The sequence below is a fragment of the Lepidochelys olivacea genome (genome assembly GCF_965140295.1).
Source record: "Lepidochelys olivacea isolate rLepOli2 genome assembly, chromosome: 26".
Taxonomy (NCBI): domain Eukaryota; kingdom Metazoa; phylum Chordata; order Testudines; family Cheloniidae; genus Lepidochelys; species Lepidochelys olivacea.
The window spans coordinates 7,029,908-7,057,259 of NC_140436.1; the positions used below are offsets into that span (position 1 = coordinate 7,029,908).

At 43.0% G+C, this 27,352-nt stretch overlaps 1 protein-coding gene across 1 annotated transcript in view; it reads left to right on the forward strand.

Annotated features, from left to right (window-relative positions):
- LOC311513511 (zinc metalloproteinase-disintegrin-like NaMP) overlaps nt 1–26,465 on the forward strand; it is a 50,866-nt gene extending 24,401 nt beyond the window's left edge. The window contains exons 8-25 of the mRNA XM_084615400.1: nt 1,164–1,235; nt 2,510–2,679; nt 3,772–3,856; nt 5,289–5,419; nt 6,890–7,067; nt 8,700–8,789; nt 10,086–10,281; nt 12,720–12,822; nt 13,379–13,535; nt 15,299–15,379; nt 16,267–16,345; nt 17,956–18,058; nt 18,401–18,500; nt 19,029–19,094; nt 21,038–21,094; nt 21,307–21,384; nt 23,205–23,267; nt 24,273–26,465. Of these exons, the coding sequence (XP_084471526.1) occupies nt 1,164–1,235; nt 2,510–2,679; nt 3,772–3,856; nt 5,289–5,419; nt 6,890–7,067; nt 8,700–8,789; nt 10,086–10,281; nt 12,720–12,822; nt 13,379–13,535; nt 15,299–15,379; nt 16,267–16,345; nt 17,956–18,058; nt 18,401–18,500; nt 19,029–19,094; nt 21,038–21,094; nt 21,307–21,384; nt 23,205–23,267; nt 24,273–24,305 (1,842 nt within the window). The 3' untranslated portion in view covers nt 24,306–26,465. The remainder of the gene's footprint in view (nt 1–1,163; nt 1,236–2,509; nt 2,680–3,771; nt 3,857–5,288; nt 5,420–6,889; nt 7,068–8,699; nt 8,790–10,085; nt 10,282–12,719; nt 12,823–13,378; nt 13,536–15,298; nt 15,380–16,266; nt 16,346–17,955; nt 18,059–18,400; nt 18,501–19,028; nt 19,095–21,037; nt 21,095–21,306; nt 21,385–23,204; nt 23,268–24,272) is intronic.
- The last annotated feature ends 887 nt before the right edge of the window (nt 26,466–27,352 follow it).

Consider the following 27,352-nt stretch of genomic DNA (forward strand, 5'->3'; position numbering starts at 1 on the left):
CTAATTTACATCAGCTGAAGATCTGGCTTAATATCTAGAACAGCTGTTATCCGACAAAGAAAAACAAGAATAATATTTAGTCCTTCCTTGACTGCAGGGGACTGGACTAGATGACCTCTCGAGGTCCCTTCCAGTTCTATGATTCTAAGAATGGGGGACAGGATCTGGGACCAAGTCCCTGAGCCTTTGGTTCTCAACCTATACTATTGTGATTGCAGTACAGTAGGTGTGGTGGGCTGCAGTAGCTCTAGTGCTGTGTGTAGTTGTCTGTAGAAAATAGACAAATAAAGGGGAATATGATTGAGGGCTACAAAATCATGAATAGTGCGAAAAAAGTGAATGGAGAAGTGTTATTTACTCTTTCACATGATACAAAAACTAGGGGTCACCTGATTAAATGAATAGGCAGCAGGTTTAATAAAAACAAGAGGAAGTATTTTTTCCACAAAACTAACAATTACTCTGGGAAATTCACTGTCATGGGATGTTGTGATGGCCAAAAGTGTAACTGGGTTCAAGAAAGAACTGGATCAGTTCATGGATGATGGATCCATCAATGGCTATTAGCCAAGATGGTCAGAGACATAGCCCCAGGCTCAGAGTGACCCTAAACCTCTGACTGCCAGAAGCTGGGAGTGGAAGTCAGGGGTGGATCACTTCATAATTACCCTGTTTTGTACATCTCACTGAAGCTCTGCTACAGGCCACTGTTGGAGACAGGATCCTGGACAAGATGAACCATGGTCTGACTCAGTATGGCAGCTCTTACGTTCTTAACATCACCATCTGCGCTCAAATAGCTGTTCAAATCTCAACAACTAATGGGTGAAATTCACTGCAATACAAGGCCTATGCACCACTGAAGTCTCACTTAAATGCACAAAATAGAGCATCAGGGGGACTTCAGTAGGCCTGGTGCTCTCCCTCTGCATAGGGCTGAATATCATACAGTATGAGAGATTTGAAATATACAACATGATATGAATATGAGATAAACAGTAAACTGAGATTAGTTGCTGTACCAAGACCTTCATTTCACTTTAACAAAGACCACTGATCTGTGGTGCAGTTTTATTTGAAATGTTTCAGGTCTTTTCCCTGCAATCACAGTTTTATTTTTTTCCCTTATCCTGTTACTGATGCTTTCATATTTATTTTTGCAGTATAGGAAGTACAACCGCAACATGACAAGTATAAGAACACGGGTATTTGAAATAATCAATTACATCAACATGGTAAGCCCTGTTATTATTAACTTAAAGTGCTACAGAATTTATTAAGTTTTGCAGTCTCGGGAGTTTTCTGTAATTACACCTAGAAAAGAATGAAGAAAATCAGATCTGCTGGCGTTTATGAAAGAGTGAATAAAGCATAAATAAAGGGTCAGGTGGAAAAAATGAAAGGAGACTCTGTGCCTTCAAAGCAACAGGACCATGATATCAAACTAATGATTTTTCTCTCATAGTCCACAATGGTTTGGTTGAAAACAACAGTAGGGACACTGGATCTGATTCTTTACTGCCCCATGCCTTGCACGGTTTATTCACAGCAGTGCAAAGTGGGTATGAAACGCTGCCAAATCAACATAGTGGTTTACACCATCTTTGCAGTCAAGCAACTTACTACACAAAGTCAAGTCAGTGGCAAACCATGCTCGTGTAAAAGGCAAAATTGTAATAAATGCTACAAAGGTCTTTTTTTTTTTTTTTTTTTTTTAAATAAAGAGACCAGATATTCACAAAACCTTTCAGTTTCCATCAAATTTTCAAAGAAAATTCTTCCTTCAGAGGAAACTCTATGCCAAGTTTTTATAGACTGAGTTTTTTAATATAGTTAGGCTCCAATCCTCCAAATGCGCATGCATGTGCTTAACTTTAAGCACATGATAATCAATCCCATTGAACTCCATGTGCCTGATTCTCATTTATGATTAATGCCCCATTTATTATATTGCTCTTAGAGTGTAAAGGAGCCTTACTAGCACAGCAGCTAGAGATCTAGCCCCGAGCGTATGCCACATGTCCATAATATCCCGGGCTGTATGTTCAGAAGTGAGGGAGAAATAATTACATAACTAAACCAAATATTTTTAAGGAGGGGTTTATGGCATCCATGTCGTAGCAACTGTAACAAAAAACTGATTAGAGTTCATTAAAAAGAAGTCGTGAAAAATTTCCAATTTTTTTCCTCTCTTTTAAGTTTGTAATTTCTTCAAATATGCTGTTGCAATTTCAAAATGTGACTTATTTTGACAGTTTCTTAAGTTGGTCCAAAAAATGGGGAGGGGGGGGGAGGAGAAGAGGCAGAATTAAGAAAAATCAGATTTTTTCTGTTTTTTTTTAGTTTCAAAACTTCACTGGAATTTCAGAATTCAGAAAAGTTCGTCTAGTTTTAGAAATGAACAAATGTTAGGTGATTAAAAACAAACTCATTATCAGAATACGTCCCTGCTGTCTGAAAAAATTATAGGTTACTTACTTCTTCTGTCCTTGCTCTCTCCTTACTGCAGGTTTACAAAGCCATAAACATTTACGTGGCTTTGATTGGCCTAGAAATCTGGTCGGCTGGGGATCCGTTCACTGTGAATTCTTCAGCAGGCACCACCTTGGACAAATTCTCAGCATGGCGTCAATCGGACCTGCTGAAACGGAAGAATAATGACAACGCTCAGTTACTCACGTACGTATCATGGCCTTTTCCACTTGTATTTCCAAATATGCCAGAAGAATTTGTACCCAGAAACTTGTTTACAAAGATAACCAGAGATGCAGTCTGTAAGGGTTCTAGTTTTGTCATTTCAAACACCGGGTTGTAATATTCACAGATCGATAGGGTGAAGCCCTGGCCCCATTTAAGTCAACAGGAGTTTTGCTATTGACTTCAACCTATAGGTTTTTCAGGGCAAAAGAGATGGTTATGTTCATCTCGTCTGAGCTCCGGCAAAACAGGAATACTATAAAATGTAGTACCATTTATACCAACATAAATGGTATAAATGCAAATAAAATGAATGAATAGAGATGGACCTAAGCACCCATGCACTTTTGGAGGGGGGGAGGGGGAAGTTTAATATCTGAATGAGGAGCTGGATATGAATTTTGCAGCTGGCTATCTATCTATCTGGGCCTGAAATACAGAGCTCACACCCAGATTCTGCTCTGAATCAGAACTTTGGAGAGGTGCCCAATTCAGTATTCTGGCACGAGCCCACTGGGCCTGGTTTACCAAAGCACATGCTTACATTGAAGCATGTGCTAATGTCCCATTGATATCAGTGGAACTTAAGCACATACTTGGCGTTAAAAATGTACTTAAGTGGTTTGCTGAATCAGGATTAATTTAATCAAATACTTAAATGCTCGGATAAATCTAGTCTTGCAGAAAAGCGATGAAATCATTCACATGCTTAAAACTGAACCTGTGCTTAAGTGCTTTACTGAACTGGAGCCAATATAAAGATATATCTGAGCTGCAAAGTCGGAATTCAGATCCAAAATTCAGGATTATTCAGATGCAGTGTCCCATCTATGACCCTGAGGGAGAGAGTGTTAAGGGCACAAATGACAGGTAAGTGCCTAAATCCCACTGAAAGCCAATGGGAGTCAGGCTCTTGAGTATTTGTGCCCTTGAGAATCATATTGGTTCTGACTAAGGGGACCATGCCTAAGGGAATCTCCAGTTCAATCAACAAAACCACCAGCAATGCCATCAGGTTTTCACCCTTGTGACAGATTACTGGGCTTCATGCTGTGTTTTTTTGCTTCCTTACAGAGCAATTGATTTTGATGGGCCAACGGTCGGATTGGCCTTTGTGGGAACCATGTGCAGTTCTACTCATTCCTCAGGCATTGTTCAGGTCTGGTTGGTTTTTTGGGTAACATTTAACCAGCAGGCAAAGGTCACTGGAATTTGTAACACATCAATTTGCTGCGTGGCATTATTTGGGGTACATTTCATTACTGCATGAGGCTGCAGAGCATACAGAGCTGTTTATTTATAAACTAATATAAGGAAGAGCAGAACAGAATCATGTACCACGATTTAAAAGAAAGGCGTAAACGATGGAATCAGTTTTGACCAGAATACCCCAAATCACAACACTGAGCATCTTAAATTAGAGACAGATAAAAAAAAATGAAGTAGATATGCGCCTAAACCAGAACATTCGATGCAAAACCTCTCCTTGAAAGCAAGGGAAGTTCACCTCTGGACCCAAAGTTCACTGACTGAGCCAAATGCTTTAAAGGACCGAGCCAAATCTCTAAAGCCAAATACCCCGATTTTTATGTGATGTGATTTGGATGTGAAACCAGACAGAACGTACTTTAGAACACACAGGAGCCAAGATGTAGTAGCATATACTGCAGTGTCTGATGGGGATTTTGGAATAATGCAACACACCTTGACTTTTATGCCATTCTACTATCAAACACAGCTTATTTATTTAGATTTCCACCCAAAAGCAACTCCTTACCAAGAAGAGAAAGCCAGCCAGAGTTCCAGGAGCTCTTGGCATACTTTTAAAAGCACACAACCACATCAGATATAAAAAACATGATTCATCCCTAGCAAAAGCAGTTCTCTTTACCCTTATCACTTCTCCCTACCACACATCATTTAATAATACGTAAACATATTACAATGTTAGATGCGATAGAGGGAGAGGGGCTGGGATTTTCAAAGAAGTTTAAGGGATTTAAGTACCAATTCCTCTTACAATTCAATAAAAAATGGCTGCCTATCTCCCTTAGGCCTGGTATACACTAAGAAGTTATACCAGTATATCTACGTCAGTTGAGGGTGCGATTCTCCCCCCCGATATAGGTATTCCAGTGTAAATCCTAGTCTGAATACAGGTATATTGGCATAAAGGTGTCATGTTTTGCTATAGTTTGCTTCACTTCCTGATCCAGAATAAGCTATCCTGGCATAAGCACTTGTATACCAGTTTAACCGCATCCACACTGAAGGGAGGCGAAGAGTTTTACTGCTTTAAGTCTACTGGTATAGTTTCTAGTCTTAGACTCTTTTGAAAATTCCAGTCTAGAGAGAGAGATGGAGAAAGAATTTTGAGCTAAATAATTTTGTTGCTTTCTAATTAAGATGCAATTAAACAAACATTTAAAAAAATCCCTTTCCAGGTTTATACAAGTATTCTGCATTCGCAGATATTTATTTTGGGATTCCTATTTCTTAGCCATGTCATTTCTCTTATGCTGTGCTCTGTTCCAAACCTGCTCCCAGGTTGCTAGAAATAACTGACAGTTCTATTGTTCTCATCACCGCAGGACCATAATACCAATCCAATTTCAATTGGAGCCACCATGGCACACGAGATGGGGCATAATTTTGGCATGAATCACGACACTAGCTTCTGCAAATGCAATTCTGGATCTTGTATCATGGCAGCACAACTCAGGTGAGGCATTTGCATCTGCAAAAAGGGAACTACAAAGCCTGTGAGTGCTTTAAAATACAGCTGGGCCCAATCCAAGGCCCACTGATGTCAATGGGAGTCTTTCCATTCGCTTGATTTTGGAGAAGGCTAATAGAGTATTGTTGAAATGGATCTGTGAACTACGCCACAAACAAACACTTACAATAACTGTAACATGTGAAACGATGAGCCCAGAAAGCATGACTCTTCACACGTTTGTGGTGAGACAGAACTTACCCAGTCTTTGCATATCCTGTTTCATGTCCTGAAAAACTTGCTTGTAACTTAAGTGGATTTTTCTCATAGAGCCACTTGCCCTAGTTATCTGCCTCTCCAATAAGCAGCCAATTGAAAGCATCCCTGAAATTTCCAACACAATTTTACGTAATCCTTAGTTAAACAAAACACCCACCTCTCCTCAAAAAGAAAAGGAGTACTTGTGGCACCTTAGAGACTAACCAATTTATTTGAGCATAAGCATCCGATGAAGTGAGCTGTAGCTCACGAAAGCTTATGCTCAAATAAATTGGTTAGTCTCTAAGGTGCCACAAGTACTCCTTTTCTTTTTGTGAATACAGACTAACACGGCTGTTACTCTGCCACCTCTCCTCGACATCCAGTATTCACAGTTCCCATAGAGGCTTGCTTAAGAGAAACTTCCCTTTATATTCGTGATGATGGTTCACTTCCTGCTGTTTGTGTTTATCTGCAGAATTGATGTAGAAGGGCTTTGTATCAGATCCCAGCTGATTAAAATTTGTGTCGACCAAGCTTGACTCCTCTAGAAATGTGGCTTTTCATCCTGTGTAAACTTCCCACTCTTTCTCCTTAATTGTTTCACCAGTGTTTCTCTTACAACCACACGTCCTTTATTCTCTTCCCTTTTGTCATGTTATTTTTCTCCTCTTTTTTTCATACGTCTGAAGAGTGGGTGGTTGAGGCAATGTATTTTTGGTTTAAAAAAAAGAAAAAAAAATATCCCACCACTTTAGTCCATGTGCTAAACTCCAGTAAGAGAGGAGAACTTCCCGAGGTCAAACTATTCAACACCGATTTGAGACTTTAGGATGTTGGTGGTTGAGATATAGAGTTCACGGATTAATATTGCTGCCACAGGACCATAGTAGGGAAAACTGGGTACTTCAGGTGCCAGAAGTAACCACTGTACACACTTGTCTTATAGAGCCAGGAATTTATGATCTAAGAAGATGCTCTCTCCATGTTGTCAGTATCTCCAAAAAAGTTTTTTTTTTTTAAAAATTTTCACCCCAACAAAAATATTTGTCAATGCCCAGAAATTAAACTAAACTTTCCAGGTTTTTAAAGAGCATTTGGGGAAACCACTGTATTTGATTAACTGGGATGAGGGCACTCATTTCATTCATGTCCTATACGCTCTGTGTGTTGTGTGTAATTGGTTGTCACTGAAATAATGTTGATTCATCTATGCAGCTATAACATCCCAAAGGATTTTACTGCATGCAGCCTCCAGGATTTTCAGAAATACCTATTGAACCGAACACCAATGTGCATCACCAATATGCCTGCACTGAAAGACATAGTAGCAACCCCGGTTTGTGGGAACAACTTTGTAGAGAAAGGAGAAGAGTGTGACTGTGGAACTCCAGAGGTACCTGTGAATAGTTGTGAAAAAATAATATTTATCTAGGGGTAGAAACTCTACAGAAGCTTCTGGCTCTTTGAACGTAGCCTTGTTTTTTAAGTCCACCTCACTCTTCCACAAGTAACCCCTGATTGCCCAGAGGTCTTGGGAGAAGGTCTGAAACCTTCTGCTACTTGAGGGTGCAGAAAACTCAGAGCTGCAGAGAAGGTGCCAGATTTTCTATTGCTCTGCCCTTTGTATAGCCAGTTAGCCTAGTGCAATGAGGTTATGAAATGCTACGACTTTGATTCATACCTTCCAGCTGTCCCAGGTTTCATTGGACTGTTCCACTTTAACCCACAAACCCGGGCAAAGCGACTCTGGGCTCAGCTTTCCATTCTGGGCTGCAAGCATTATGACCCGCTCCCTGTCCCCCGCTTCTCCTCCCTGGCAGCCTCTCCCCTCCCTACGCTCCTATTCTCTCCTCACTCCCAGCTTTGCCCTTTCACAACCCCTCCCTTCCATAAACCAGGCATGTGCTCAGACCACCGGAGCCAAGCCCAGCCAGCCCTGCAGGACAGGAACTGCAGGTGCTACCAGCACTGGGTGAGTGCAGGGCGAACTTGCAGCTCCCTCGTGTCACCCCAGTAGCGCCCCCCCTCCCCCCGCCAGCATCCCACCCCTGGGGGCAGGACCTGTCCCACTTTAGCCACTGGCAAATGTTGGGAGGTGTGCTGATTTGGTAGCATTTCCCATCCACTTTGCAATTACCCCTACATCAAGGCTTCTTTACACTGCCTGGGTTGTGCAAAGGAACCTTAGTGTAATTGAAAATGAGGCCCTTGGTCTTCAACCCTGAGAAGCAGAGGACCTGTGGAGGAGGGAAGGTTACTGGTCTGGCAAAGGGGGAGCTTCAGTCAGTGTTGCCTTGGGGAGCTCAGAACGCACCTTAAATTAACCCTAATCTTCAATTAACCCAGCGTTACGGTTTGTTGAGCTTTACACATTTCTGAAGCATAGCTGGAAGAATCAAGGTTGACTCAAATGTACATTAGCCCAAATGAAATAATTTTCTTGCTCACTCCCAGAATTAACTTCTGCCAGAATATGCTTCAGTAGCATTTTTCCATGGAATATCCATTCAAATGCCACGAGACACACAGTACAGTCATTAGGGCCACAAAAAACAGTCTTGAAGCTAGTGTGGAAACTTATTTCTAAGAACACCGAGTTTCCAGCCGATTGTCAAGGCAGAATACGTGTATTGGGGGACAGCAGAAAGCTGAGTGGTGAGGCTGAGCTGAACTGTAAGCCGATTCAGTTACAATAAGGAAGAGCCGTATGTGATCTGTGCCGAAGGAAAAAAAACAAAACAAAAAACACAAAACTAGCCGTTCCCTGCACCACTTGATTCTGCAATTTTATAATCAAGCATGCTTCGTTGTCACGCACAATCCTCCTGAAGAATGATTAGTATCAGTTTGCTTTGCCGTAAAGCCATTTTAGATACGTGTTGCACAAATGCATCTCGTTCTCTCTCTTTAAGCGAAGTACAGGCCGTCCTATCAGAAATGTGCTACTGGGAAAAAACAAAACAAAACAAAACAAAACACAGAGCACTGTACCGTGCCAGTAATTTTCTCTGTGATTGTTTCACAGGAATGCACAAATATCTGCTGTGAAGCTGCGACGTGCAAGCTGAAGCTGAATGCTAAATGTGGATTTGGAGAGTGCTGTGAAAACTGCCAAGTGAGACCCCTTTTGATCTCAGCTGTTTCTTTGGGTTTTGGGGCAAGGCAGGAGGACCCCTTTAAAATGGAACAATGGCTGTTGTTTATCTCTGATGCAGCATTATAACAATAATCATACTTTGCACTTCTCAAGCACCTTCCATTGGAGTACCTCAAAGTGGTTGATTAATTCAACCCAATGTTAATTAACTTAACCTCTCAGCATTCCCCATCTCTCCAGACAGGTAAACTGACGCATGGAGCACCAGATTCTCAGCTGGTATAAACTGACATAGCTCCATTGAAGTCAGTGGAACCACCCTAGTTTACACCCACTGAGGCTGTGGCCCAGAAAGTTTATGTGACTCATACAGTGTGGCTGTGGAAGACACAGGAATAAAATCCACATCCGACTCTCATGCTTGTATCTTAACCACAAGATCATCCATTTCCTTTATATCCTACTAAGTCATGGGTGGCAACGGTATGTTAAGGACAACTAAATAATCACAGGGCTCTTCTCCAAAGAGCTTGCAGTCCAACTTCGCCATAACACAGCCAGGAGTGTTTAGAAAAGGTGTGTAAGGGAGAGCATAGGAGGTTCACAATGCATCGTTGCCACTGCAGCAAGCTCCATGGCTGTCTCTGTGTAATATGCTGAGTACCTTCTACTAGAAACTGCGAAGTATTTTAATCTGCATTATTATTAACACCCATTGTGCTGGGTTTGCAGCATCTCTGATTCTCATAGTATGATGTAGCGTATATTTTCCAGCCTTCTTTAAAATGGCAGTAGCTTAACCCAGGATGTCTCTGAATCTCATTGGAAATAACGGTAGCCAGCAAATAACTGATCTGCACCAAAGCTAAAATAATCCTCTCCCTGGAAATTATATCAGGTGTTTGAAAGCAATGACACATGACACTTAAAGGTCACTCGCTAGAAGCATTTTATAGCTAGCAGCAGTGAGTTTATAGGATGGCTGCCAATGTCACTGATTAGCAGGCTCAATGAAAGGGCCCGATTATGCAGTCATTATATATGCAGAAGTCCCACTGATTTCTCTGGGAATTGGAAGTTCTACTAGTTTCAATGAGGGAGGCATGCATGGAAGGACTGCACAATTGGTTCGAGGTGGCCTGGTTTTCAGAGCTACCAAACACTCACTCTTTGCCCTTAATGGGTAACATGGGTGATCAGACCGTGAGAGACTTTTAAGTCCTATTCAGCCCTGGGATAAGTCCATTGCTGGGTATTTTAAATGACATGGGGGAATGGCATGTCTAAAACCACTGCTCTCTCTTTCTGCTACAGATTAAAAAAGCAGGGACTCTTTGCCGACCGATAAAGCACGACTGTGACCTGCCCGAGCTGTGCACTGGCCAGTCCCACCAGTGCCCAGTGGATCGATTCAGAGTCAATGGATACCCTTGCAGAGATGGCCAGGGTTACTGTTACATGGGGAAATGCCCCACCCTGAAGAGCCAATGCATTGCTCTTTGGGGATCAGGTGAGTGGATGCTGTCATTAAATTAATCAGATTGTTTAAGGTGAGGGGGACAGTTCAGGACAGATTTGTGACAATTTGTCAAGTACCTTTTGAGAATGGGAGCCAACACGTCAATATAACTGTGCTATGATGTTATGCAGGTGTGGTCCTAGCGTCTTAACATTCCACCTGTTGTGGAAGGGGCTATATTTACAGCACTCTATTTAATTTATTGTCAGCCCAGTTTATCATCAGGATTAACTGGTTTTTACAAGTATTCAATTACCACTTTCCCAGCATGGCAAAAAATGTGTCTAAGACATGGAGGGGGAGTAGTTTTAAAGCTTTTTTTCCCATTGGAGAACCTGCTTAATCTCCTTTTCTCATAGTCACATTCATTTAGAAAACAAAGCCAACAGAAACTTCTCTGAAATCTGTTAATACTTCCTTAAAAAAAAAAAAAGAGAGAGAACTTCCCTTTTCTGTCTTAATGCTTCAGCACAGAGTTATTGGTACTAAGGTTCCTTGCGTGTACAAACCCCATAGCTTTTCTTGCACCCTATTGGTAGGTCAAATGGTTGATGGTGGCCGGGTTTCAGACCACAGGGGTGTGACGTGCAGTGTGTATTAGCATGCGCTGGTGTGCTGTTCTGTAACTGCCCCATGTGGACACTTCCAGCGCGAACTAAAAGGTCCAGGATCCCGAACTAGGTATCTTTTAATTTGCGCCAATGGTGTCCACCCAGGGGAGCTATAGCATAGCATTGTAGTCCAAACTGCAGGGCCATGTAGATAAGTACCAAAGGCACCCTTAATGAGGAGTAAGGGTGAGCTGTAGCTCACGAAAGCTTATGCTTAAATAAATTTGTTCGTCTCTAAATTGTCACAAGTACTCCTTTTCTTTTTGCGAATACAGACTAACATGGCTGCTACTCTGAAAGGTGTCCACACAGGAAGTTAGTGCAGAGTAGCTACTGGGCTTTAAATTCACACCCTAGCTCACTCCCCGCTAACTTTCCTTTGTAGACAAACCCTCAGTATTTGCAGCTGCTTGATCACACATCTTCACTCCTCCCCCAAAGAAGAAGGAAAAAAGCTTTAAAGATTTCATTCCATGTGGGGGTTTTTGGTTGTTGGGCCATGCGTGCTTAAATCTAGTAGTTTTACGCCACCACTGCATCTGACGATCCCTACCAGTTTCATAAGCTCAGTGCCACATTTCAGACACTTTCTAATATGCATTTCTGGGGAAAGAGGAAGTTGGAAAACTCCTCCTCTTTTGCACAATGTTGGGGAAAAAGGTAGTCCGGCAGTGGGTGGGGAATTTACATGATAAATTGAGGCCATTTCTCTGTTTTCACACTGATGTGATGATGATGATTATGCTCCCTTTTTACTTAGCGATAAAAATTTGTTTTTGTGGCACTACAGGGCAGGGAGAGCAAACAAGACACCATTCTCCCTTGCTTGTTAGGGACAAATTATAAGCTAGGTTCCAACTGCAGGGTCTTCATTACTGACGATATTTTAGAAGACAAAAAACTCAAATTAATCTTTACAGCATAAACGTATTGTGCTTGTTGTCTTAACACGCAGCCATCAGAAACATCAGCTGCTCTTCACTGGGTATTAGTGTCATCACACCAAGCAACTCCAATGTGCAAGGCACCGGGCAAACACACAGTAAGAGACAGTCCCTGTTCCAAAGAGCTTATAGTTGAAATAGGCAATGCAAACCAGGGGGCAGAGGTACAGAGAGCGGTATGGACATGGCCAAGGCCACACAGCAGGCCAGTGGCAAGCTGGGAATAGACCCAAGGTCTCCTGACTTACACTCCAGTGCCCTACTCACTGGACCACACTCACCTCACAGTTTCAGACACTAAAGGCCGTAGCTGCAAATGTTGCCCTCATTTATAGCCATGCAACCCCGCATTTATATAGGTTTACATGGGACTGGATCCTCCGCTATGTGCAAAGAACACACAGTGCAGGCTGGGGGCGAGGCAGAGAATAGAGGGGTGAAGGTCTGCATAAAGCTCACCTTTGCCCTCCCCTAAACTCGGTCCACTAGCCTGGTCCTCCAGTGTAATCTAGAGCCAGCTGAAGTTCCATCATGGACCTCAAGGAGTCAAAATGAAAAGCTGGGGATTGGCATGTCCCAGCCATGCCCTCTGGCCACACACCCCTGAATGTACTTTATCCCTCATCTATTTTTTACGTAGATATGCTAGCACCTAGAACATCCTGGGTGCTACTGTAGTCCAGGATACATTTGAGTGATGTGCCACTGCAAATCCGATTACACGTGTGTGATGTCAACAGAATGAATGGATCATTTCCTCAGCTGGTGAGGTCAATGGAGCTCCACCACTTTTCCATCAGCAGAGGATCTGGCCCAGGGCATACTGTTTTCCATGCTCTTCATGGCTTTTCTGTCTTTTTTGCCTCCTTCCCAGGTGCTACAGTAGCTGTAGACTCTTGTTATAAGACTAACCAGAATGGAGTTTATTATGGACACTGCAAAAAGGTGAATGGCACATTCATCCCCTGTGCAAAAAAGTAAGCAAAAAAGTACTTACCTTGTTGAAGTCTGGGGGGTTCTAGGAAATAGGTAATTCATGTCCGTGTGAAGAGGCAAAAAACTAGGATAACTCTCTTCTAGCAGCTCTTCCTTTCATATTGGGGCTGGTTTGCTTTTCTCTTTTTAACCTGGATGTTGCAGTAAAGCAGGGCAGTTTCTGATGGAAAGAGAGAAGTACAGTTTCTAAATACAATTCTGATTCAGGTAAAGACAGCATAATAAACTAGAGTGAGATCAGTCAGAGAGAGAAGCTTTTGAGAAAGGAAGAATGAACCCGAAGAGAATCAGAGGCTGGGTTCAGTTAAATTAAGCATTCTGTCCTGCAAAGTAGTGTGAGGATACTCAATTCCCCTGGAAGTCAGTGAGAATTGAGCACCAGGACTTGTCTACACACAGACTGGAGCTGAAATAATAAGGGTTATAATTCAAATCTTTAGTTATTTCAGTTCTAGTCTGTGTATGGACTCAGGGATATGACATCTAGGTATGCTGTGCTCTGACATTCTAGAAGATAAGCAAGTGTTTTCCTCCCAGAGATATACAGTGTGGGAAGTTATTCTGTACTGGTGGTTCACGAATGCCTACAGCTGGAAACCTACTATCTTTCGACTCATGCAAAGGCAGTTTTCCTAATGACAATAATGAAGACACAGGCATGGTCGCTGCTGGAACTAAATGTGGTGATGGAATGGTTAGTGAAAGAAGTTTTTATCCCCCAGTAGTTTCTGTTCCATTCATTTCATTAGCAGTTTCTTGTTTATAGCACAGACACTCTTGCAAGACAAAAAGGACTTTAAAAAAAGTCCTATTCAAAGTGACTCAACTCCGTAAAGTCTGATTTTTCGACCATCTCACTCTTTGTGCCATCATTTATTCCTGTACAAAGTGAGTGTAAAGTGCTACCTTCTGATTTGGATGCATTTTACAGTCTGCACTGGTATAAAGTTACTGATGGAGAATCAGGCATGTGGAGTCTAAGGTGTCTAAAGCTCATAAGAATGTGACTTATTATTTGTACAGTATACTCCCATTTATTCAAACGTCTGCATTCTCCAAATCCCTTCCTCATCCCTGACCCCAAAACAACTGCCCGTATGCAAACCCCACAGCTAGCCACCCTGCCCAGCTGCTGGAATGCACCCCCCCCACACAGTGGAACCCCCTGCCCAACTGCTGGAATGCCCCCCCTGCCCAGCTGCCGGAATGCACCCCCCCAATGGAACCCCCGCCCAGCTGCCGGAATGCACCCCCCCCAATGGAACCCCCTGCCCAGCTGCCGGAATGCACCCCCTCCAATGGAACCCCCTGCCCAGCTGCCGGAATGCACCCCCCCCACAGTGGAACCCCCTGCCCAGCTGCCGGAATGCACCCCCCCCAATGGAACCGCCTGCCAACTATGCCCCGCTGCCTGCATGAACATCGCCTCCTCCCTGCACCTGTAGCGTGAAGATGCTCCTCACCCAGTCAATAGTGTAGCTCTGGCTGATGCAGCACTGAGATGTGCAGCTCCCTCTTCAGTGCACTCTCCACTCTGCTCCCCAGGCGGCCTGCAGGAGCCACTGTTGGGGCACACATGCACTGAGCCGAGCAGCTGCAAGAGGAGCCCAGGTGCTAGGGAGTCTACTGCCTTGCGGCTACTGCGCATGCAGAGTGATAACAGCGAAGTCTATACCCTGTCCAACTGTTTCTGACTGCAAGAGAGAACACTACGGGGGCCTGGGATGAAAGGCTGCCCTCTTGATTATCCCAACACCTGATTATCCAAATGAAATCTATGGGCCCCCCGCCCAGGCTATTCAGATAAACGGGAAGATGCTGTATTGTGGTGGTTTCTCAGTGCTCTAGTCACAGACCAGAACCCCATTGTGCTAGGTGCTGTACAAAACACAGAACATGATATATCAAAGATCGAGTAACACCTGTTAGCCACATCTGGTACAGTAAAAGCTGGTTTGGAAAACAGGGAAGGGGGAATATTGATACACACACACACTTTCCCTTTTTTGTAATCTATTCAAAATTTCAATGAAAAATGACATCAAAATTTCAAGTTCCGTAACATTTCTACCAACCCTGGGTACAATGAAATAACGCTTTGGGCCCGATCTTCATTTACATGAAGTCCCCTGTATGCTGCTGTAGCTTGAAATGTGGAGTAAATATAATTGACTTCCACTTTAAGGCCCTTTTACACTGCTATAGCAGTGCACAGTGGTCTTGGTGTAACTGAGAATCATGCTATTTTTCTTTATACAGTGTCTGATTCTTAGTTATATTAAGGACCCTTTACACCTCGGGGCCCTTAATGCCTATGTAAAATACATTTGTACACACACTTTAATGCCCCTTTACACTGCTCACCACGTTACAATTGACACAATTATTACACAGTGATGCAATTTATGAAAGCTGAAAGTCCCTTCTTGTTGATCACACATGCACTTTGAATTTCAGGTGTGCAGCAAGGGACAATGTGTTGATATCGAGAGAGCCTACAAGTCAACCAACTGTTCCGCCAAGTGCAACGGACATGCTGTAAGATCTGAGTCTTATTACCAAGGACACTAAGAAAAGCTCTTGTGTGTGGACTAAAGCCCAGTTTTTATATTACAGTAACAGCTATAGGATTTTTTAAGTCCAGGGGGGTTGGCAATGTGTGATCAAATGAAAGAATCCAGATGAACTGAGTCCGAAACGTCCTGTGGTTTCACAGGAGCACACGTAACCCAATAATATATCAGTACCTTTGCTTAGGAGATCACATACAATGATAGCGTAAATGATTTTCAGGAGGGAGCATAATCCTTGGGTAGCAAACTGGATTGGAAATCAGGAGACCTGGGCTCTATCCCTGGGAAAAATTCACACCTCTGAGCAATGTAGTTACGTCGATCTAAATTTTAAGTGTAGACCAGGCCTTATGCCTCCTTTACAAAATGCTCAGAGGTCTAGAGATGTAGGGCCTCATTCTCTGCTGCCACACACTTTGTGTAGTAATTTACATTGGTGTAAAATGCTACCGAGATGGACACGGAGCACTCTACATTTGCTTTGCACAAGGGTACGTGACTGTACAAGGTGCAGGAGAGTGGAGAATCAGGCCTGTGAAAGTGCATTGTAAGAAGTCAGTACTATCATTATGTGAGCTAACTTCTCATCTATCTGAATAGGAATTTTACACTGCACTGCAGCGGGCCCCATCATTGGAAGCCTGATTCAAAGCCCACTGAAGGCAATGGAAAGATCCCTGTGGACTTTAATGGGCTGTCAATCCTGCTGATATATTTATGTATAATAAATAGGCCAAATTCTGATCTTACACTGGTATAAACGTGGATTAACACTAGCCACGGGCATTAAGCTAGCTTCTTCACTCTCTTGACCCTGGTTTAAAGACTAATATCAGACCTCTGTTCTCCTAGGTGTGTGACCATGAACTGCAATGCCAGTGTGAAGAAGGATGGGCACCGCCCAGCTGTGATAGTACCACAACAGTTCAGTGTGAGTAGGCTGTGATAAATATGATCAAGCGAGACACTGGTCAGCCCATAAACTGCGGGCCAAACAGAGCTGGCATGAGCTGCACAGCTCCACTGACTTTAGAGGAACAACAACAGGGATTCGCTCCAGCTGAAGCTATGACCATAAGGGCTTGCCTACACTTACAGCAGCGCTTCAGTGAAGACGCTAGCTATGCTGACGGGAGGGGTTTGCCCATCAGGGTAGGTGGCCCAGCTCCTGAGAGACAGTAGCTCAGGTGATGGGAGAATTCTCCCATTGACTGAGTGCTATCTGCCCCAGGAGTTAGGTCGGTTTAACTATGTCACTCAGGGGTGTGGATTTTTCGGAGCCCTGAGCAACGCGGTTACACCAACCTAAGTTCCTAGTGTAGACCAGGATACAGCACCTTCATTCCCCTTTGTATCTGCTCTCTGCATGTCCGTCATCGCTGCTTATTTGAGTGACTAAAAAAAGCAGTTACTTCTGATAGCCCTAAAGAATTGACACATCTCTGGGTGGGGGGGGGAGAGGGGCAGGCTCTGTCTTCACTGCTTAAAAATGTGTTTTTTTACACCTGTACAATCCTGGTAGAGACGATCTCCCTGTAGTTTTTACCACAAAGTAGCTCGGCAAGGACAACGCTAAACGGCTTGCCCGTGGTTGACTTCTTGTAATTTTGCTTCGTGGTAAAACTACGGTGTGTTTTCTCCACTAGAACTTTACAGCAGAATAGCTAATATGTTAGTCACCCCATGGCAGAAACAGCTTTTTAAGCAGTGAAGACAAAGCCCCAGACTCATTCCTGCCTTCAAGTTATCTACAACAAAATTAAAAGCTAGATTACAGTCAGAGGGGGGTTACATGCAGAACTGGTGTAAGCAGCTGAAAACCCACTGTGGTTGGTTAGAGGAAAACCTCCTACACCAATTCTGAACTTGGTCCAGAGTCCCACAGAAGCGCTGTGAGGATTCGTGAGTATGTGCAAAGTGCTTCGAAGAGAGAAAGCACCCAAACATACTGAATTTTATTATTAAGGTCCTCACCTGCCCTCTCCCCAACTTTTGTTATTCAATAGGAAACTTTTTAAGATCATTGTGTGCAAGAATGAGCTTTAAGACTCGGTTCTGAGTACCGACAATCTGACATTACATATACCCAGGAGAGGCACTGGGGAGGCAGGGAATTGTGTCTCAGAGACACCGCTCCAAATCACCATTTCTCTGGACTTCCATCTGTCATTGGTTGGAGAAATATGCTGTGACACATCCTCTTCCTCCTCCTGGCAGCCATCTGGCTGACACAATGTCCTGACCTACTCCCCAACCTTCTGCCCATCTTGCTAGTGCAGTGATGAGTGAATATCGAGCAGCCGTGCAATTCTTGTTCTCCCCTTACATGCACAGACCCAGGATCCAGCTAGACACAGCACTACACAGTCATGCAGAAGAATGGGGTGGAGTCTCCCTCGTGTGGCCGCTTTTGATTGGAATGCAATTTAGCCTTAAGAAAGCCCTTAGCATGGGAAAATGATGATGCCATATCTACATGCCTTTGTTACATCTCAGTGTTGTCGCAAAACAGTCACGTGTTGCAATGTATCATCCCTGCAGATTTCGCCATCGTTGCCGGTGTGCTAGCTGCCCTTGCCATCATTGTGATAGTCGCTGCTTTAATCATCCGCTACCGAAATGCTAAGAAGAAGCAAGCTCAGAGGTACAATGTTTATCCTTTTGGAATAAAAAAAATCTTGAAGGAATTAAGGCTGGAGCTTTTCAATAGGAGATGGGCTCCTCGCTCCCACAGGCTTCTCTGAAAAGTGCAGGAAGGATGGGAGATGTTAACCCTGGGACCTGAAAGTGCCATGGTCTCACCCCAACCTCTCAGGACTAATTAATGTCCATACATTGCTCTTTAAAAAAAGCAAAAGTAAACAATAGTAAGCCAGCTATTTAAACTCAACATGTGGAATGCTTTCCATGGTATAATGTCTTTTTTTTTTTAAGACAATCGAGATAACACATACAAACCGAAGTGCAAATTATAATGTCTTTGTAGTGGCCAGAGCAAAGGTGCATCTGGAGAGACAAACCAAGGCTTCTCAGGGAAAGTACAGAACAGAAGACTGAACGCTGCACCCGGGGTACCTGTCCAGGAGGTGAGAATCTGGATGTATGGCTGAGTTACAGACTGCTTGGTGCTCTGCTTATATTCTGCCATCACTGTAATAGAGTGGCTAAAATTTCAAAACTTACCTGCAGTTACTTAATAATGGGTTACCTAGGGAGGTGGTGGAATCTCCATACTTAGAGGTTTTTTTAGGCCTGGCTTGGCAAAGCCCTGGCTGGGATGACTTAGTTGGTGTTGGTCCTGCTTTGAGCAGGGGAGTTGGACTAGATGACCTCCTAAGGTCTCTTCCAACCCTAATATTCTATGATTAATAAGGGCCTGAGTCTAAAGATTAATCTAGTGATCAGAGCAAAGAGCTTGGAATCACAACTCCTGGGTTCTGTTCCCAGCTCTGGTAGGGTGGGAGCGCAGCCTAGTGGGTAGACCATTTGGCTTAGAGAGTCTAATTTCTGTACTTTGTCAGTCTGGAGCGAGGGGCTGCGAGCAAAATCAATAAGCAAGATAAAGATTTTAAAGTAAGGCTCATATCAAGTTTCTTCTCTTTTCCTGTTTTCAGGTCCACAACACAAGATTCCTCCTTCCCACTCCTCCACACCAGGCAAACAAGCCACAAGCCTATGTTGTGAGCACAGCCGGAGACTGTTTTCTTTTTTAAAATCAATTTTATTTTTGATAAGGCTGAACACAGCATTCAAAGGGATGTAATGGTCAGCCACAGCTGGGGCCAGATCCCAAGTCCATCAAAAGTGGAATGACTTCCATTGATGACGGTGGACTTTGGATCAGGCCCCTCTCTGTTCTTTCAGGGCTAACATAGATGGCTAGAAAGGGGAATAATGCTGCCCAAACCCGCCATCTATAATATATTCATATCCAAACAAACACATTCCTTGCAAAATGGGCACTGCCAGCTCATCGAAGGATTATAGATCCCAGTCTAGCAAAGCACTCAAGTTCCTACTTAGCCAATCTGTTAATGATCTGCTTATTCAAAGAGACTATTCATATGCTTAAAGTTAAGCATATGCCTAAGGGCTTTGCTCAGTCATGAACAACGAACTTGCAACAGACAGAAAATAATTGAATAGCTGCCCAACAGTGTGAGCTCCCATCTGGCCTTTAATTGCTCGCAGCAGTGGATATAAATCAGAAATAGGGGATCTGTGCACAAGAAAAGGTGAAAATACTCTCAACCTTTTCGTATTTCTCTCATTTTGCTGAAGAACGGAGCCCATTTCGCAGAAAAGTTTGCCAGGCATCAAAGTTTTCACAGGAAAACGGACCCTTTCAAAATTCAAAGTCTAACACTGAAATCTTAAGCTTTTGATGCAAAGACAGTAAATTCAAAGTTTGCTGGAAAGAAAAATGTAATGGATGTGAAGTCACTGACAACAAACAAACAAAATATACCTTGTGCAAAAATTGCTACCAGTTTTGCTCAGCTCCAATATACTTTAATAAGTTTTGGAGATCTCTTTCCTCCTCGATGATGGGTGTCTAACTCCCATTAATGCTAACAGGGGACTTGCATGTGCATATCATGGAAGAATAGGCCTCAGAGAGTAGAAGATCATCATCACATATTTTGATAGGCTACTGATCCGTAATATCTACATGCGCAACTGCAAAGCATCTCAGGTCTACACCAATTTTCCATTCAATTCCACAGTATGTCCACGCCAGTCTTCTGTTTGTCTGCTTGATGGACTTGTTTCTGTGCACCTTCATGAGTTTGCTATGAGACCACCTATAAGCTATAAGAGCTTGACACAATGGAAAGACTTCCATTTGCGTTTTAGGCAAGTCCTTTGGATAGATTCAATATGCAAAGCCATGCCGCTTTAATGAGGCTTTTGTAAATATCGGCCAAGAAACCAGACTGAGCACTGGGCCCAATTCCACAAAATGCTGAGTGCCCTCATCATCTACTCCTGGACGCTCAGCATCACACAGTGGGTGATTTGTATCTTTCAGGACTGGCCCTATTGTGATTAGAAATTGGCCCAAAACAAAGCTCTAGATCTAAACAATCCCTAAAGCTTTGGGAAACTTGCCCCCCTCCCCCAGTCCAAATTTCTGCGTTTCGGACCCATCTCGAGTGGTGACATCTGAGCCAGAGCAAAATAATCTCGGCACTACAATCATTAGAGTTCATAGATTTGAATGTTTAAGGCTGCAAGAAGAGCATACACCTTAAAGAATGCTGATTGGATTGGATTTATCTTTGTATTTATAAAAACACGCCTCTCCCATCTTCAGGTGCATGCTCATCAATTATAAAGCAATTGAAACACAAATAGTTAAATTGATACGTCAGCTCCAACGGATTAAAGAGAAGACCAGGACAAAAACTCCAACTTCAGTTTGTCACCACATCCCCTCTGGAAAAAGCTTGGGGAAATGGATAGGTTTTTATCAGTAGTGTCCTGGAAGTCAAATACTACAATCTGTGCTGTATTCGGCTGTTTAATGTTGAAAGCTCAGTATGTTGTCAGCCATAAACCTGTAAACTGCCTTTTTTCCCCCTGCAACACTAACATATTGTAACTTATTGTTGCTCCCTAGAATATCCCAGAGGAGAGATCCAATGGCAGGCCAGCCATCCACCAAAATACAAAAATGGTAAGAACCTCATAAGTGGATTTAAAGAAGAAGAGTGACATCCTGGTCCCGTTGAAATCAATGGCAAAACTCCCAACGACTTCAATGCAGCCAGGATTTCATCTCTAGACTTGTAAGGCTGGGGCAATTCTGAATAAGGGACAGAGGCCTCTCCCTCACACACACACACGATCTCTCAGCGTAAACATATTTTTTATTTTCTTCTTTTTCAGCCTATCGTAAAGCCAACCATTCCACCACCTCCAGTTCCTACTGCCAAACCAGCCTTTACTCCTGTCATGGGCAATTCGGTAAGTAGACTTCCATAATTCTGGTCCATTCTTTTCTCATGGATCTTATCTAATCAAGTTACACGTGATATAATCATGATGCAGTGGACACTGGCCAGTGTTTTCAGTTTCATGGTTAAAACTGATGGAAGCTAATTAGATTGTAACTCTTTGGGGACGGGACCATCTTTTTGTTGTTCTGTGTTTGTAAAGCACCTAGCACAATGGGGTCCTAATCCATGACTGGGATGGTGAGTGATACAAATACCTAATATATTAAAATTATTTATTATGTCCCATTTTTGCAGTGTTCCTATGTATGTCGAGTAGTCACTAAAATTGCCTCAGATGTACTGAAAGGGCAGGACCAGGAGAGTAGGTCATCAATAATTTTTTAATAAAATTCAGGGGGAAAGAATTTTAAACACAGTGGGCCTAGTTTGCATTTACACTAAAGCCACATCGCACTAACACAGCAGTATAAAAGCACCTTTGGTGTAAATGAGAAAGGCCAGAAAGTTTGCCTAAAAAGCAAAATACACAACCAAACCCAAGCAAACAACCACTCAAACTCTTGCTGTCCGAGGGCTTGATCCTCCAGTCCTTACTCAGACTAGCAATTTCTACTCCTGCTAGTAATCCCACCACAGTCAATGCTACTGCTTGCATGAGCAAGGATTTTTCATTAAGATTTCAATTCAGCAAAGCACAAGTATGTGTTCAAAGTTAAGCGCAAGTCCCATTGACTTCAAATGGGACCTAAGTGCATGTTTAAGTTCAGCATGTGCTTAAGTGCTATCCAAAATAGAGATGCTTTCCTCAGTCATTGCCTCAAGCATGTGCCTGGCTTTAAGCAGCTGAGTAGCCCTATTGAATACCCTTTGCTGATAGAGATGAATTTACATCCCATATGTAAAGCATATACCTCTCTTAGTATTGACACCTCCTCCTCAATTATTGGGAGTGGACCACATCCACCCTGGCTGAATTGGCCTTATCACTGGTTCTCCACTTTCTCTTCATGTGCCAGTATATTTATGCTTGTATCTGTGATTTTCACTCCGTGCGTCTGAAGAAGTGTTTTTTTACCCACAAAAGCTTATGCCCAAACACATTTGTTAGTCTTTAAGGTGCCACCGGGCTCCTCGTTGTTTTCACATGCTCAAGTGCTTTCCAGAATCGGGATCTACGTTTCTGTCTGTTTACATTTGTTGTGTGTGTAGGGCAGGGATCTCAAACTCAAATCACCACAAGGGCCACAGGAGGACTAGTACATTGGCCCGAGGGCCGCATCACTGACACCTTTTCATAAAAAGATACAAAAGCCCACACCTCTGCCCCTACCCCGCCCCCTCCACCCCTTCCATAGGTCCCACCCCTGCCCTGCCTCCTCCCACCCCTTCCCCAAAGTCCCCACCCCAACTCTGCCCCCTCCCTGCCCCTAATCCAACCCCTTCCCCAAATCCCCGCCCCTGCCCTGCCCTGCCTCTTCTCCACCTCCTCCCCCGAGTATGCAGCTCCACGCTCCTCCCCCTCCCTCAAGGAAAGGGCTAAGCATCAAACAGCTGGTTGGTGGTGGGAAACGCCTGGAGGTAGGCAGAGGAGCGGGGATGCGGTGCGCTGGGAGGGGAGGGGAGCTTGGCGGCCGCAGGAAATAACTCTGCAGGCCGCGTGTTTGAGACCCCTGGTGTAGGGGGAAAATATTTAGGATCACAATGCTACTTGCTTATTTACTTTTTGTCTCTGGAAAGGTCTTGGTAAATATGGGAGATAACCCCAGTAGCAGCTCAGCTCTGTACTCACTTCAAAAAGGAGGTATAACAACTATATTTTTGTCACAGGTAGCACAGACAAAGTCCACTCCTTCACCAGTCCCAAAGGGCAAACCTGCACCCCCACCACAGGTAACTCAAGTACACCATACATGTGGATATTCCAAGTATGACTGACTGCAAGATAGAGATCAAGATAAATCTTAACACAGTGCTGCCAATTCATGATCTCACTGTGAGCTGCATGATTCTTGGTGTTTTTTTCCCACAAGGCCCTAATAGCTCCTGGAGTCAGGTTACAACAAACTCAAAACCAGTAAGTTTCCAGCACTCATGGCTGTGAAGAAAAGATAAAAAACACGACTCCTTAAAGGCTCAACAACATGACGGCAAATAAAGGGAATCCAGTCTGGTTAGTTTGCGGGGGAGGTATGGAGGAGTGGTACAGAGCCAAGATTTTTGGAGAGACAGAGCTGTCAATACTGTTAGCAGCACAGTCCAGTAGTTGGTATTTAAAATGCTTTTACTTTCTAATTGTCTTCGTCGGTTTGCATTATAGTGCAGGGTTTTAATCCTGTAATAAAAGTACAGGATCTCAGCAGCACTACTCCGCATGTGGTCTAGGCTCTGACCCTGCAAAGAATTATCCCGTGCGCTTAACTTTAAGCGTCTGACTAGTCTCAGCATGTGCACAGGTCTTTGCAGAATCGGTGCCTTTGAATGATAATTCTTTTGCTATATATGAGTACAATGCCGAGCATAATGGGGCCTCTATGTCCTACTGCAATACAAAAATTATTATTATGTAGAACAACTGTGGGCCAGATTTCAATTACCTTTACTCACGCTGAGTAGTATTTTATACAACACGTGATTCAGCGGGACCATTCTCGGAGTAAGGTGTCATTCAGAATGAGTAAGGGTATCAGATCTGGCTCTTAAGAGGGTTGCTGGAATATAGGAGCCGGACCATTTACCCATCAAGTCCGGAATCTGCAGCAATGGCTATTCTCTGATGCTGAGGAGGTACGGAAAAAACCCACAATGCATCTCACCACGTTGTGCAATGCTGAGTAGAATTTGTGGAAAATCTTGTGTCAGTCACTTGATTTGTTCCATTTGTTTGTTTTCACTCAGGCTTTAAAACCACCAGTCAAACCCAGAGTATGAAGCTACTGAAGAAGAATTGATCAAGATTCCTGACATTCTGAGGGACAGTTTCCATCTCCATTCACCTTGTGGTTCCTGCCTTTGCCAAGGAAATTATGATCGTTCCACTAACTTTCTTTTTTAAATGGACTGGCAATTTCTTTGAAAGAAAATGTGTTTTTCAAATAATGTTGTAGTCCTTGGATAATGACATCAGCCTGCCATTCCTGGCTTTCCAGAGGAAAAGCCAGGGGAATAGCAAACTGAACTGAGGGGGACCATATGTGAGTTATTAAACCAGCTCAGTATATGTTTTAGGTTGGAATTAAAATAAACATCCTAACTGTCAGGGTGGTTAAGCACTGGAATAAACTGCCTAGGGAGGTTGTGGAATTTCCATCATCGGAGATTTTTAAGAACAAGTTAGACAAACACATCAGGGACCGTCTAGATAATACTTAGTCCTGCCATGAGTGCAGGAGACTGGATTAGATGACCTCTCGAGGTCCCTTCCAGTCCTATGATTCTAGAGTCTAAGATTTGGGAAAGTCTGGTGCGCTGGATTCTGTCTGTAAATTGCAAACTACATGTAAAGTTGAAGGACCATCAAAGTAGCTGGATCAATGGCCCAACATTGCCTTCAGTGGTGAACACCTGATGCTTCAAAAGGATGTGCAAAGCTGTCAAGGGTAGAACAAAATTCCTTCCTGACCCTTGGAGGAAGTCCCCTTTTAACATTGAAGCATGAGGCTGGATTACCCTCCTGTTCGTCAGTTTATTAGCTCTTGCACTGACTGGCAACGCTTGAGATCTGAGAAGTATTTTGGTTCTGAAAAGATCCTTTGGGATTATAGTACCCCTTTATTCTCTACCACTTTAAAGGCCCCACAGTGAGCTATTTTGAGCTGGGAAGATTGGAGACATGGTCAGAGACTGTATTACAGTCAACCAGCTAGCTGCTTGGATCACAATGCTCCTGAAAAGCATGCTTTGCCAGCCTGACATGGAACTTCAGATGCCATAATTGAACTCCAGGGACAATGAAAAAAAATCCCTTAATAAATGGTTTTATTCACCACTTAGTTCCAGAATTATCTCCTCTTCCCCCTTCCCACCCTGCCACATTCCAGCAGAGAAACACTGGTATTTTCTTAATTGTAGGATTACTCTTTGCACTCTGCTGTATTATTGTAAGTTTGCTAATGAGTACTAGGCTGGGCACATTGATTTATTATTGTAAGACTGCTCCTGTGTCTGGGGCTTTGCACACTAGTATGTTACTAGAGGGGTGTTCATTAGTTCTGGGCTGCTGGCACTGCTGTTATTGATACTTGGGGCATTGATATGATTGATGTTACTAGCATCACTATATTTAGGTTAAAGCACATGGGAGTATGTGTCAAGGAAAAAAGATGTTCCAAAAAAATAAGATGAACCTTGTATCCCAAGCACCCAACATTTCATAGAGGTTCCAGTTTGAACCAGGTTTGGTTCTAGGTCACATTCAAAAGCAGAATGGTCCTTTCATTTTCAGAACGGGTTAGGATGTGGTTCAGGATGGCAGATTTACACTATCTGGGCACAAAAGTGTCGCGAAGGGAGATCTTCTCCCGGCTGCAGAACCACCGAAGTGAAGTCATAGCCTTGAATTAGCCTCCACATGAAATCTGGAATTGCATTGTAACTCTAATCCATGCCAGGTCCTGAGCATTCCCTGTTTGGCCTGCTCTTTAAAAAGAGCCATATCCTCAGCTGGTGTAAATCTAAGCTTCGTAGTGGTTAGCACAGTTGTGCCGGTTTGCACCAGTTGAAATTCTGGCTTACAGTATCTTATTTTGATCGTCAACAGCTAAGTTAAAAATAAAATAAAAAAAAAAAGGTAGATAGAAGTATTGACCTGCCCACTGTTGTCTCTCTGAAACAAAAACAAGAATGTGAAAAATATCCATTCCTTCTCTTATGCTGTGATTTCCTTTGGGCTGTCAATCAAGCACTGTAACAGAAAGAACCATGCTATGAAATGATAATATTCTGTTACTTGCCTTGTAAGCTGTCAGTTTTGGGTGTACATTTTTTTTAGATTCAACTTCATTGGGAGAACATTTGTGTCTCCCACTTTGGAATCACTTCTGCTCTATTTGTATTCAAAGCTGTATTTAATATAAGCAAGTTTAAACATGGTGTATGGAGATTTTAAAATGTTATTTTTATTACCTATATATAATGTATTTACAAATATTTCTGTATTAAAATGTTCTAAGAAAAGCAGAGTATTTTTTGTAGATCATCATCAATTGCACATAATACATATAAAAGATGAGTGGGATCATTTATAATCCTATAAAATCCACGGGACTCCAAATTTTGCTCAAACTGCCCAGCAAAGTTTTGTATTAATGCAGTGGGATGGATCTTCAGCTGATGTAAACTGGCATAGTTCCATTGAATCGAGTTTATATTAGGTGAGAAAATGGCCCAATTGCTCTAAAACAGAGAGAACAAAACCCTAAATACTTGATGTAAAAATCTACCTTCTTTCAATTTGTCTATCCAGCTAATTTATATCTAGCTGTTGGCTACATAGATTATCTGACCACAGTCATCATAGTAATTGAGCACTTTGAAATGAGTAAAGCAAATGCCCAATGCTCAAGTGTTGCTTCTCAACTGGACCAGTCTTCCAGACAATAGTGTATGTATGCAGCAGTCGCATATATGTCGCTATCCATATTCACTATAGCATAGCATAGACTCCCGGCAGCCACAGCATATAAACGTCAGAGTATATTTGTAGAACCCCATTGTTCTGTTATACAAATGTGACATCTGCTGTTAGAAAGCCTCAACTGCAAGCAGAAAGCAGCCCAAATCTGAACCTCTAATATACAGGATGGAAGAATACTTATGATGCTTTCAGATGTCAAAACTTCCAGGGCCTGATCCGCAGAGGGTGTAAGTCAGCAAAGTGCCATTAAAAGCCAATGGAGTTACACTGATTTACACCACCTGAGGCTCTGCCCCCAAATATTTGCTATCTTTGATCTGGCAAGTCCTTACATAATGCACAG